This window comes from Paramisgurnus dabryanus, chromosome 23, assembly GCF_030506205.2.
Source record: "Paramisgurnus dabryanus chromosome 23, PD_genome_1.1, whole genome shotgun sequence".
In the NCBI taxonomy this organism is placed as follows: Eukaryota; Metazoa; Chordata; class Actinopteri; order Cypriniformes; family Cobitidae; genus Paramisgurnus; species Paramisgurnus dabryanus.
In genome coordinates this window covers 587968-600067 of record NC_133359.1, presented here as the reverse complement: position 1 = coordinate 600067, position 12100 = coordinate 587968, and the positions used below count along the sequence as shown (strand labels likewise).

Below are 12100 nucleotides of genomic sequence, written 5' to 3'. Positions count from 1 at the left end.
TTTTAGTTTACCATATAGTGCCAAAGAAAATCATTTCTTTTTCATAATAAGATAAATAGCAAAATCAGATATAAACTTATGAGTACCATATTTATTTTTGAATTTCCAAATGGACTGACATGAATGAAATAATCAAACACACAATAATGTCACAAGACATGAATCTCTACAGAGAGATGAGATGCCACATACAGTACATTACACACTGATCTTACTGTAAAATCAGAGTAAATTATATGAGGTCTTTACTGTGGTAAACAATACAATCTTACCACAATAACTAAAGGTTGAGTTAAGAAGCATGATCAGGTCAGGATGTTGAAATGATTATATATTAGTTGAAATGAGTTAAAGTGTCTACTAGTTATTTTGTGTCAGTCTGAACTGACGGCTCTCTCATCTTCATCATCTTCATCAGTAGCCTGGAGTGTGTTTGATCTCTTATCACGCCTGGAGAGAGAGAGAGAGAGAGAGAGAGAGATTCAAAAACTTCATCACAATCACACATTAGATTTGAGCTGCTGCTGCTGGCTGGTTAATACTGAGGACCAACTGGGTAGTTCTTCTACATGAGTTAGTTGTGTCTGAAGTTACGTAAGGGTCTGATCTCACCTGATCTCGATGCGGAGAGCAGACAGTTGAGTCTGTAGCTGGTCATTCAGCTCCTGTTGCTCGTCTACGTCTCTCTGAAGTTTCTTCTTACTGTTCTCTAACCTCTGGATCTCCTCCTCTGCCTCGTCCAGGAGTCGCTTCAGGCTCTTCAGACGCAGCATCAGCTGAAATCACACAGATATTATACAACTCCTGCATTTACTATCAGCATATGTTTGGTGCACACTTCATCTTCATCTGTCTGAGAGGAGCCCATGCAGCATCAATGATCTTCACCTGATCTCTTTGATCCTGAAGAGACAGACGCTCTTCCTCCTGAAGCAACTTCACCTCCTTCATCTTACGTTCTAGTTTACGGTTCTGCTGCTGTAGGTCGCTGTTCTCTCTGAACGACACAGACAGGAAAGGCATAATCAAGCTAAGAACATCCAGCAAACCGAGAAGATTCGGTCACTGTTAAATTTTTAAAGATTTTTCTCTTACTTCTCTTCTTCCAGAAGTTTCTCTTCCAGCTCTTGGACGTTCAGCTGGAGTTTGATGAGCAGCGCGTCCGCTCCCGTCCTCTGAGAAGCTTCCAGCTGTGACACTCGGCCCCGCAGGTCTTTATTCTATAAATCAGATTCATAAAAACTCTACATTGTAAAAAAGACTTTATTATACATCTTACATTATATTTTGCTTTTTTATATCTTCTATTTTTTTATTTTATAGCAGCTGTATCCCACAATTCTGCTGATGTGAAGACACTGTATCAGTTATTGTTTTAAACATAATGGTTTTTAATAGCTATGGTTTCTGTGTTTATAATGTGTAGGACACACCTGTCGCTCTAAACTGATCTTGTCACATTCCAGATCTTGTCGAGCGGATCTCTCCTGTAGAAGATCTGTTCTTGCTTGCTCGATCTGACGCACACACACACACACACAGATCAGAACGACATGGATAAACAGACATTAGGGTTCTTCACACTGGAAATGGTTAACCCAAGGTTATTCCAAACCCTGGGTTAACGGAATCCCGGGTTTTCTGTTTCAGGTTTCACACTTAAGCAGTGGTTAAGAAATAACCCTGGGTATTCATAATCTGAGGTTTCACACTGTGCATTCTTAACCCTATGTCAGGTGTCTAAACACCCTGCTCCTACACCTGTCTGTAATTATCAAGCAACCCTGAACACCTTGATGAGCTGCTTTAGCTGTGTTTAATTGACGTCATAAAATTATAACCCTGCTTTATTTCACACTGTCTGCGTTTGGCACCGCAATGCAGGGTTAACCCCACAAAAGCAAAGCTAGCAGGGTTTCATAACCCTGGGTCAATTTAAGGGATAACCTAAATTAAAGTACAAGTGTGAAATGATCCTTAAAAGCAGGGTTTAGAATGAAGATAACCCAGGGTTAAGCGCAGTGTTAAAAAGCCCTAATGTTTCAATTTAACACAAGACTGCCAAAGTGAGGCTCAGCCTGGGTAAACTGAGAAACTTACATTAAGTCAACTCACATTTTATTTTTATAAAGATTTATTGCAATGTTGCATTGCTTCAAAGCAAAGTTGAAGAAAGAAACAGAAAAACTGATCCATATATAGTGTACACATAATAGAAAATTACTGAAATTATTATTGTCTGTAAAAATAGACTATAATCTAATAAAATGATAGACTTTTTTCTTTGACTATCAAACATTTAATCAATTAGGACAAGATTTCCTTACAGCTAACGCCATTGCATACCATCATTTTGGCGTTAATTAACGACAATCTGGATTTACTGAAGACGCGCAGTGGATCATTAGCGCTGAAAAGTTGTGGTCTAGTTGTGATTTACTAATATTTGTGTGTGTGATATTACTGTATTTGCTAAATTATTTAACGCTAAAAAAAAGCATGTCTTAAATCACTTTGTGCTTGAAATGGCAATTATTGCTAATAGGAGGAGGCATCACAGAGATCAGAGAGTGCGTGGAGAAAGAGGATTGTTTTTAACAGTTTATTTGGAATGCCAGAGAAATATTATATTGTTTGCCAAGCTTTGTTATTTTTTTATTTGCTGGAGGAAATAAAAGAGGAGCCACTGAGAGAAGTCACACAATACCAAAACTTCTTGTAAACCTTCACCTTTTTGTCCTCTTTTCAGTTTATTATGACTTCATTAGCTGTGATGTCTGTCTGTGGTGCTGAACTCAAGCTCATCAGGTGTTAGTAGATCAACTGCACCTCACCAGCTCTGCTTATTTGTGACCCTGAACTCATTTGCGCTGCTCTTAGTAGATTGCGTCGGTCATTATGGAAATCAGCTCTTGCGCCTGTGTTATTTAATTTGCGCCTTTTTAGAAATAGCCCACAGATATTACCACTTAAATGACCCTTTAAAAGATTTTACACAGAGCTACATAAGAAGCTAAAGTACCTCAGACATCTCTTTTAAAGTTCCTCTTGAAAAATAACTGAAATGAGTTTATTATTTATATACAGTATATGAATCTGAATATATAATGAGCTGATCTCAGGTCTCTGTCAATGACTTTATAAACCTGAGCACAGTTTGAGACACAGTTGTTAAGCGATCTCTTCTGTAACTCCAGCAAACCCACATAGTTTGATTCTGGCCTGAAAACACAATCAAGTGTTTAACACAAACACACATTTGTGTATTGATGAGAGTTGTGTAGTGTATGTTGTGTTTGTCCACCTGCTCTCTCCCTCTCTCCAGTGTCTTCATGAGTACATCTGAGCTTCTGCGTTCCTCCATCAAACACTGCTCCAAATCAAACACCTTTACCTACAGCACGCACGCACACGCACGCACGCACACGCACACACGCACGCACGCACGCACACACACACAACAATTAACCAATGTCAAAACTTTTTTATCAACAACAATAAACACATAAAAACAATTCAATATGACCAAATTGTGTGTGTGTGTGTGTGTGTGTGTGTGTGTGTGTGTGTGTGTGTGTGTGTGTGTGTGTGTGTGTGTGTGTGTGTGTGTGCATGTGTGTGTGTTGTGTTGTGTGTGTACCTCCATGAGGTTTAGTTGTTTTTCTTCATGTGTGTGTTTGTTCTCTTCCAGTTGTTGAATTCTCTTCTGCAGCTCTTCTGTTCTCTTTGTGGCCTCATTCAGATCAAACTCACAGTGAGACAGTTTCTCCTCTAACACACACCGCTGTCACCACACACACAGACACACACACACACACACACGCACGCACGCACACACACACACACACACACACACACACACACATACACACACACACGCACACACACACACACACAGACACGCACACACAGTTAAATGAAAGTGATATCACATGTCATGCAGTCAATCAAAATAACATCATCTGAAATGTGAAAAATTTTAATTACAGTCTGTTGAGTTTAGCTGGACACTGAGGTTAACTGAGTCGTTACACGTGTGACATGTTTGTGTAGTTGTGTGTGTGTCCACACCTCTCTCTGGTACTCCTGAGCAGCCTGTGTTTGTGTCTGTAGTTGAGTTTGTGTGTTGTGCAGTTGTGTGTGTAGAGCATCAAGTTCTCTCCAGTTCTGATCTCTGATTGTGTCCACCTCATCCTGTAAACGCTGTGTCTCTCGCTCAGAACCCAGAACCACTGCATTCATCTACAGAGAGAGAGAGAGAGAGAGAGACAGTCAGGAGATATAGTTGAACCTGTAATGGTTGATGATTATATATCATGATGTTATATACTGTACTGTATGTGGTCACCTCCTCCTGCAGGTGCTCAAACACTCGGTTCTGGTTTTTCCTCTCCTCCTCTAAATCACTCTTTCTCTTCTGTAGCTCCCCCATCTGTTTACTCTCCTCCTGAAGTCTCTCCTTCAGCTCACGATGAGCTCGATTCAGCCGGCTCAACTCACTCTGAAACACAGACAAGATGTAAATCAGTAGATCAATACATGGACAGACAGACAGACAGACAGGTACACACCTGTGTGTCCTCCAGATGTCTCATGAGAGCTCGGTTTGCTCCACACATCTCCTCCTCCTGCTGTTTGATCTCCATCAGCTCCACCTCTAGATTCTGTTTCTCCATCTAACCACACGCGCACACATTAACAAACATGATTCATATAGTGTTCGCTTCATTTAGGAGCAATGCTTGACATAAACAAAACATGAACATAATTTAGTTATATATACACTGTATATGAGTATAAAGATGACTATAAGAAATCTACATAACATACAGTGGTAAGAAAAAGTATGTGAAGGAATGTATAGGAGTATAGGAATGAAGTGGTTTTCTGCGGTGATTTGATCCTTATCTAGGTCACAACAATAGACAAACACAATGTGCAACACACAAATAATTCTAGTTTCTTGTGAAAACACCCATTAAACATTCGCAGTGCTGGAGGAAAATGTAAGTGAACCCTTGGATTTAATAGCTTGATGAAACTCCTTTGGCAGGAATTAGTTTAAGCAAGCACTTTAAGACCTGCACATCGTTCAGAAGGAATTTTTGCCCATTCTCTTTTACAGAACCGCTTCAGGACGTCTGGTGTGAACCGCTCTCTTGAGGTCATTCCACAGGTTAAGGTCTGACTCGCCCACTCCAAATGGCACATTTTATTTTTCTTAAGCCAGTCTGTGGTGGATTTACATCAATGCTTACGGTCATTGTCCTGCTGCATCAACCACCTTCTACTGAGCTTCAACTGGTGAGCGGCTAGCCTGACATTATCCTGTAGGATATTTTGTTAAACTTGGGAATGGAGCAAAGCATGCTCAAATCATGATTTTCCCTCCACCATACTTCACTGTTTTGATGTTGGTAAGCTGTGCCCTTTTTGCGCCTTAGTATTCTTCCCGAACAATTTAACTTTTGTTTTATAAGTCCATAAGATATTCTTTTCTCAATGTGGTCTTTTGCAAACTTCAAACTTTTTCCTCCAGCACTGTGAATGTTTTATGGGTGTTTACAAACATTTGTGAATTATTTGTTTGTTAGCTTAAGCACATTGTGTTTATCTATGGTGGTGACCTGGATAAAGATCAGATCACATTTTATGGCAAATTGCTGTAGAAAAGCACTTCATTCCTAGGGGTTCACATACTTTTTCTTGCCACTGTAATTCTGACTTGGATGAATAGTTTAAAACAAAACCAACAAGTTTCTTCCAAGTTTCAAACGTTCTCTCTCGCTCACCGTCAGCTGGTCCACATGTTGTTCAAGCAAAGTCGTCTGGTTTTCTCTCTGCTGTATGGTCTCATTGAGAGAGATGATTTGCTCTTCTAATGATTTGATCTTCTCCTGGAGTTCTGCTTTAGTCCGGCTCAGTTCACAGATGTGGATCTGAGTGGCAGATTTCTCTGCTGCCACCTCCAGAACCTTCTGTCTCAGAACCTCCAAACTCTAACATGAGGAAAACCACCGTTACGCAGACAAGAAAGAGCTCACGTAACTGTACGAGACCAAACATATTAGACTCTTACAACTTAAAGATCATTTTACATTCAAACGTGTCTTTCTTTCTTTATTCTTTACAGCATTCCAGCATCTATGGCTATAATCATGGCAAGAACTAGTTAACCCATACACAGGTTGAACCACACAAGTTAATCCACAGGTTAATCCACAGGTTAGGGGAGGAGCAATTTGGTATCTCCAATTCACCTAGCTTGCATGTTTTTGGCCTGTGGGAGAAAACCGAGGTACCAGGAGTAAACCCAGGGAGAACATGCAAACTCCACACAGAAAGGCCACCTGACCTAGCAAGGACTCAAACCGGAGACAGTGCTCAGTAATCTACAGCTTGGAATCTCAACCGAGGTGGTACCAAAAACGTATGGGGTACTACGTCCTGTACCCAATGGAAAACTGCTCAAAAGGGAGCTGTACTGACCCGTACCGTGGGAAACTATGCAATGGAAAAGCACCATATCAGTGGATGTCTTTTTCAGAAACTGAACCCATGATCTCTGTGTCGCTGTACGAGCTGAGCTACGGTCGGGAACTGATTGTGTGAGTGAGGTTTTTATCTTTCTTGCCTCTTTGGCCTCTTCTGTTGCTTCGAGCAGTTTCTGAACCTCCTGCTGGTGTGTCTCCTTCAGGGTCTCTACATCTTTGACGTGGGCCGACTTCTCCTCTTCTAGCGCCCCCTGTAGGGCCATGAGCTCTCTCTCTCTGCGGAGTAAAGCATCACCCTGCTCCTCATAAACCTCCTGCAGGGCCTGAAACTCTTCACGTAACTCAGATAAATCCTGACAGACACAAATACACTAGGAATGATGTGCCAATATTACAGAATTAAAAATAAACGTTTGGAACGACATGAGATTGAGAGAATGATGACATTTCAGCGATCTCAGTGGATGTTTATATACATGAGCTGCAGCTGATCTGGGGTCATAGTACCTGCAGAAGTCTGTCTCTCTCACCAGCATCTGAGCTCTTGGTGGTGTCTAACTCATCATGAATGTCAGAAAGCTGCTGTTGTAGATCCCTCATATCAGCACGACACTGATCTCTTGCTCTCTTTGCCTGGAGGAGTCTACACACACACACAAAACACACACAAAACACACACACACAACGCACACACACAGATGCACACACACAGAGCTCTGTTACTGACAGTTTATTCAGTCAGAAGTGACATAAGACTGTAACATAATGCACCCTTTCTATGAAGTAAGTCGTCGGTGATGTAAGTGTAAAGATGTTGAGAAGGCGATGTGTTGAAGTTGTGGTTCAGTGATGTGATGTTGAGAGAGGGTTTTGTTGGACTTACTGGTCCAGTGATGACTGTAGGTCTTTCTCCATGTCTGTAAGTCTATGGCGAAGTTCAAGCTGCTCTTGTTGGCTTCTCTCGAGCTCCTCCTGCAGTCTCTCTTGTTTCTCCTCACTTTTCTGTAGACACACGAAAAACAACATCAGATACAAGTTCAGCTAAACACTGAAGATTTACTCAGTTGGGTTCAACAAAATCACCTTGTTTGCTTGCTGAAGCTGTTGTTTTAAGTAAGAGATCTCATTCTCTAGCGCCGCCCTTCTGTCTTTAAGATCATTCACCTCCGTATGACGATCTGCCAACTGAAACCACTACATTGACATAGATGAGCATTTATTGCTTTAAGAAAGTTCTGTAGTAATAGTTTAAATACTTTTTGGTTGAACTTATGTTTAATGTGATATCATTTTTAAAGATGTTTGCTTTGGTCCTCTCACCTCCTCCAGTGTCTCCAATGTTGTCCTGGACTTCAACATGTTGATCTTCTGAAATATCACATCCACCTTCTGCCTGATCACATCTTCATCGTCACTGGACCTGAAGGAAACCAGCATCTTTGATCATCACATCAGTCTCTCTGGAATGTTTTGATATTGGCTAAATAATGTACAGTGTGATACAGAGCACAAACGCATACAATTCACTCAGATGTTAAAATCTATCTCACCCAAACATTGCTTTATTTTTTAGTGGGATCAGCAGAATGAATAACACAATTAATTTGGATTTGTAATTGTATGATTTTAGAAATGTACTTGATGAGTTTTTATATTTGTTGGTGGGTGAATTACCAGTTAAAACTATGATATTGCCAGTGCCCATTTAAAAAAATCATTTTCATGGGTGAAATGTTCAGACATAATGATGAAATCATTTTCATTGGGTTTCCAGGTTATTCTCACCTCTCTTTGAGGTAGTTAAACATCACCAGTTTTGCTTTTTTCTCATCAGGATGATCGGGAAGTTCCTGCTGTCCTTTCAACAGATCAGGAGTGGCCTTATTCAGACAAAACATTGAAATATATCATGAGGAAATTAATTAAAGAATTAAAATGATTGCATGAAAATAAATGAATCAAAGTCTTCACATGTATGCCCATATGACGTACAGTAATTTATACCATGGGTCTGTTGAATGCAATTCAACGGTCCGTCATCAATTATTCCTTACATACTGTATGTCATCAGATGGCACAGGAAGTGAATCTGAACGTTGTCTACCTGAGCTTCTGTTTCAGGGCTTGACAGTCCCCTGCTGAAAAAACAGCAACCAGCAAGACCAACATATGTTGTGTTTTGGTGCTAGTTTTCTGGTGACCACCAGCTAAACCAGCACCAAACCGGCATCAGCACTCGCACCAGCTAGACCAGCACCAAACCAGCACCAGCATCCCATGCTGGTCATACCAGCAAGACCAGCATATGTGGTGTTTGGTGCTGGTCTGCTGGTGACCACCAGCTAAACCAGCAACAAACCAGCATGGAAATAATGCTGGTCTATGCTGTTTTTTTCAGCAGGGTCTGCTGACGTTCTCTGTCTCTTTACCTTTGACCTCTCAGTCTTCACCTTCTTTTGTTGTCCTGTTGATCTTGGAGATCTGACCTCATTCTGCTGTCTGACTACGGTCGACACATCCGTAGAATCGGGGAAACTCTCCACTTCCATTTCAAGCCCTGATATCGTCGCTGCACTTCTCGACCGTCCCTTGTCTTCGGGTCTCGCTCGGCTCCGTTGATCTACTCGACTGACCCGAGGTGATTCTCTGTGGTTTGGCCTCGTGCTGTACTGCTCCATGTTTTCTGTAGGATCATCAACTGAGGCGGGTACAGATAGACTACAGATGATGTCAGATGTTTGACTTGGAGGGTTATCTACTGATAGTTCCCTCTCCTGGCCCACTGCTGGCAGAGGAATCCTGGCTCGCTTTACCATCACAGGTGAGGCGTTCATGCAGACTTCACCAGACTCAGTTACTGTGTTTCTGTGGTACGGAGGACTCTGTGCTATGTTCAGACTGTTGTTTCTGAGATCGTACGTTTTGAGAATCTCAGGACTTTTCTGGCAGTTTAATAGCTGCGTCGATGCATTCCTACGTGTCCTCAAAGATCGAAAGTCTGTCCGAGGTGTTTGGGTACTTGAAGCACTTCCACTCATATATGAGAGCAATGCCTGCTGCTGATGATCCATGAGAAAGACATCAGGATACTCAGGAGAAGTTTTTCCTTGACCGTTGAGGACCACATACGGACGACCGTTGATCCCCTGGACCTGCACTTTGACCCCAAATGATCCTGAATCAAAATTCTGAGATTCCTGAGCCGGATCAGACCGCTCGTCTCCTGAGTCGCTGCTGTATGACTCCATCTGAAAACCATCAATGATCTCACAGTACAAACTCACGGAGACGTCTGAGTTAGATTGACATCAGCCTTAAAAACAATAGCATAATAGTTTATAGAGACAAACACACAAGAGGGCAACTGTATTCATTATACTACTGAGTCAACAGAGTTTGTGAAGATAAAGACATTTAACACACATGTTGCTGGAGAATTTTTATTTTGCCTGTGAAATATTTGCTGCATTTTACTCGTCTTTATAACCTTTTCAACCTCTAATAACACACATTAAAACTCTTCTGCCGGATCATCTCATAATAACACCGCTACTCTTGTTAGGTAATTTACAGCTTACGGTCTCTAACTCCACAGCTATTACAGAGAAAAACTATAAACATCACAAATGTATCTTCATTTAAGCACAGCAATTCATAAACTAAGTAAAAGAAATTTGTAATGTAAATGAATGTGACAGATCAGTTGGACAGATTATACACAAAATATTTTAGTTCTTCTTGTCATGGCCAAATTTATGATCCTACCGTTTCAGCAACTTCAGAAGTGAATCTTCATGAACTCACTATGAGACGTCTCTCAGCTGATCAGATCCACACACTTTCACAGATCACTGTAGTCGTTTCTCTGATTGGCCATCCAACAGAAGAACTCCTCCCCCTTAAATATCACCACACCCTAACTCTCTAGAGACCCGCCCACACCCTGAAAACACACACATGATCCATATGGAATAAATTAGGAACAGATTTGCCTGAAAATAAATTCTGGAATATCAGCACATGAGACTTCTGGATTCTTTTCTGTCAATCACACGAGAAACAACAGATTTATTATCTGAAAAACGTTCATATGTATAATACTTACAATCTAAGGAATGTATTAAAATGTAATAATTGGTTAAGAAAAATAAATCCTTCTGGGTAAATGAGAAAGTATCAATGCCACAGAACTAACTTCTTAAACCTGTTTAGTGCTCTGGTAAAACTAAACCAGCTGTGAAAGGAAAAGGAAACAAATGTTACATTATTTGTTGAAACTTCACATTACATTATATCGTCTGATCTGAGCTCTGGCAGAGAAACAGTGAGAGAGAGAGACTGGTCCAGTTTTCAGCCAAGGAGAAAAGTTGCTTATGAACTGGTTTGTCAGGGTGTTGTGTGTGTATATGTACACATCGCTGAAATAATGTTCTGTAGATATATATACACACATGAGAAACATCGGCTGTGAAACGGCTATTCAAATAGTCTAAACTTGAAACTAAACCTAAACCTAAAGCAATGTGCACAAGATCTAATGGCATATTTCAGTGTATTTGAGAGGATGATGTGGACGGACCCTAGACTGCTGCACATTAGTACACACATTACAGTTTATATATAAAACTGCAGTGCATATAACTGTCCACAATCACACACAAATATTGTTCTTCATTGTGTCATGGATGAACTAAAGTTTTGTCTAAATGGTTCTTTAAAAAACTTTGTTTCACAAACGTTTTTCAGATTATAAAATGATAAGAAAAAAACACACACCATCGTTGTTGTTGTCACAGAGTCTGACAATAAGTCAGCTGATTCTTCATTTTACGTTTAACAAAACAACAACACACTAATGATACAATCATAAAACAAAAAAGGAAAAAAAAATGGATATACAGAGGACAATAATGCAAATATAGAAATTAAAAGGACATTGATTTAATAGAGCTTTAAATTATTTCCGGATATTTGTCTTGATCATCTTTAAATAAAGAAAATCCAGATACATTTTTGCTTATGTATGTGAAATTTAGCTAGCAGAAAACAAATTAATTATATCAAATTCACCTGTATTCTCTTTCAAGCAGTCAAACAATCATAAGAGAATTTGCTAACAAAAGAGGATTAAACAATAAGAGTTCTGTCCAAAATCTCTCAAGGTACATTGGCAAAATAAATGAATCATATCTTTCTTGGACAAAAACAGCAGTTCACTTTAATGTTTGGATTTTTATTGGAATTCCATCCTAAGGGATGTTAATTAAAGCATGGCTGCTACATTTTGTATCTCAAATAACGTAAAATAAATTCATTTAAATATTACACAAAATAAATCCAACTATGTTGCTCTCTAAGTTTATGGACATTAGGAAAGAATGCTCTTTTGTAATAGTAGTGAGGATTTTTTCATAAAATAGGTGTTTTTTTCAGTTATTACTCATACAACATTTACTTTAAGCCAAAATAGAAAAATTTATGATTTTCTTTATTTAATAAACATATTTTTTGTATTAAGATAGACTATTACTTTAATAACTCAACAGCACTGAAGAAACATATTGTAAGCATATTCATTTAAAACAAATAAAGTCTGACGGTGGTGA

The 12100-nt window shown here is 39.8% G+C and overlaps 1 protein-coding gene across 3 annotated transcripts; it reads right to left on the bottom strand.

Annotated features, from left to right (window-relative positions):
• Nucleotides 1-71: 71 nt before the first annotated feature.
• Nucleotides 72-10373, bottom strand: LOC135768146 (cingulin-like protein 1). Of its 3 annotated transcripts, none has more exons than XM_065277295.1 (19): nt 10260-10373; nt 8924-9807; nt 8280-8374; nt 7815-7914; nt 7578-7688; nt 7378-7496; nt 7002-7137; nt 6635-6847; nt 5793-5999; nt 4572-4676; nt 4349-4501; nt 4072-4242; nt 3641-3784; nt 3305-3394; nt 1434-1517; nt 1096-1220; nt 889-997; nt 613-776; nt 72-450 (listed from the first exon to the last, which is right to left on the bottom strand). In XM_065277295.1, the coding sequence occupies exons 2-19, from the start codon at nt 9740-9742 to the stop codon at nt 375-377; spliced, it is 3021 nt and encodes a 1006-aa protein (XP_065133367.1). In that variant the 5' UTR covers nt 9743-9807; nt 10260-10373; the 3' UTR covers nt 72-374. The 3 variants fall into 3 exon arrangements, with proteins under 3 accessions (XP_065133367.1, XP_065133368.1, XP_065133370.1); XM_065277296.1 differs by having other exon boundaries at nt 7578-7679; XM_065277298.1 differs by having other exon boundaries at nt 8945-9807.
• Nucleotides 10374-12100: the final 1727 nt, after the last annotated feature.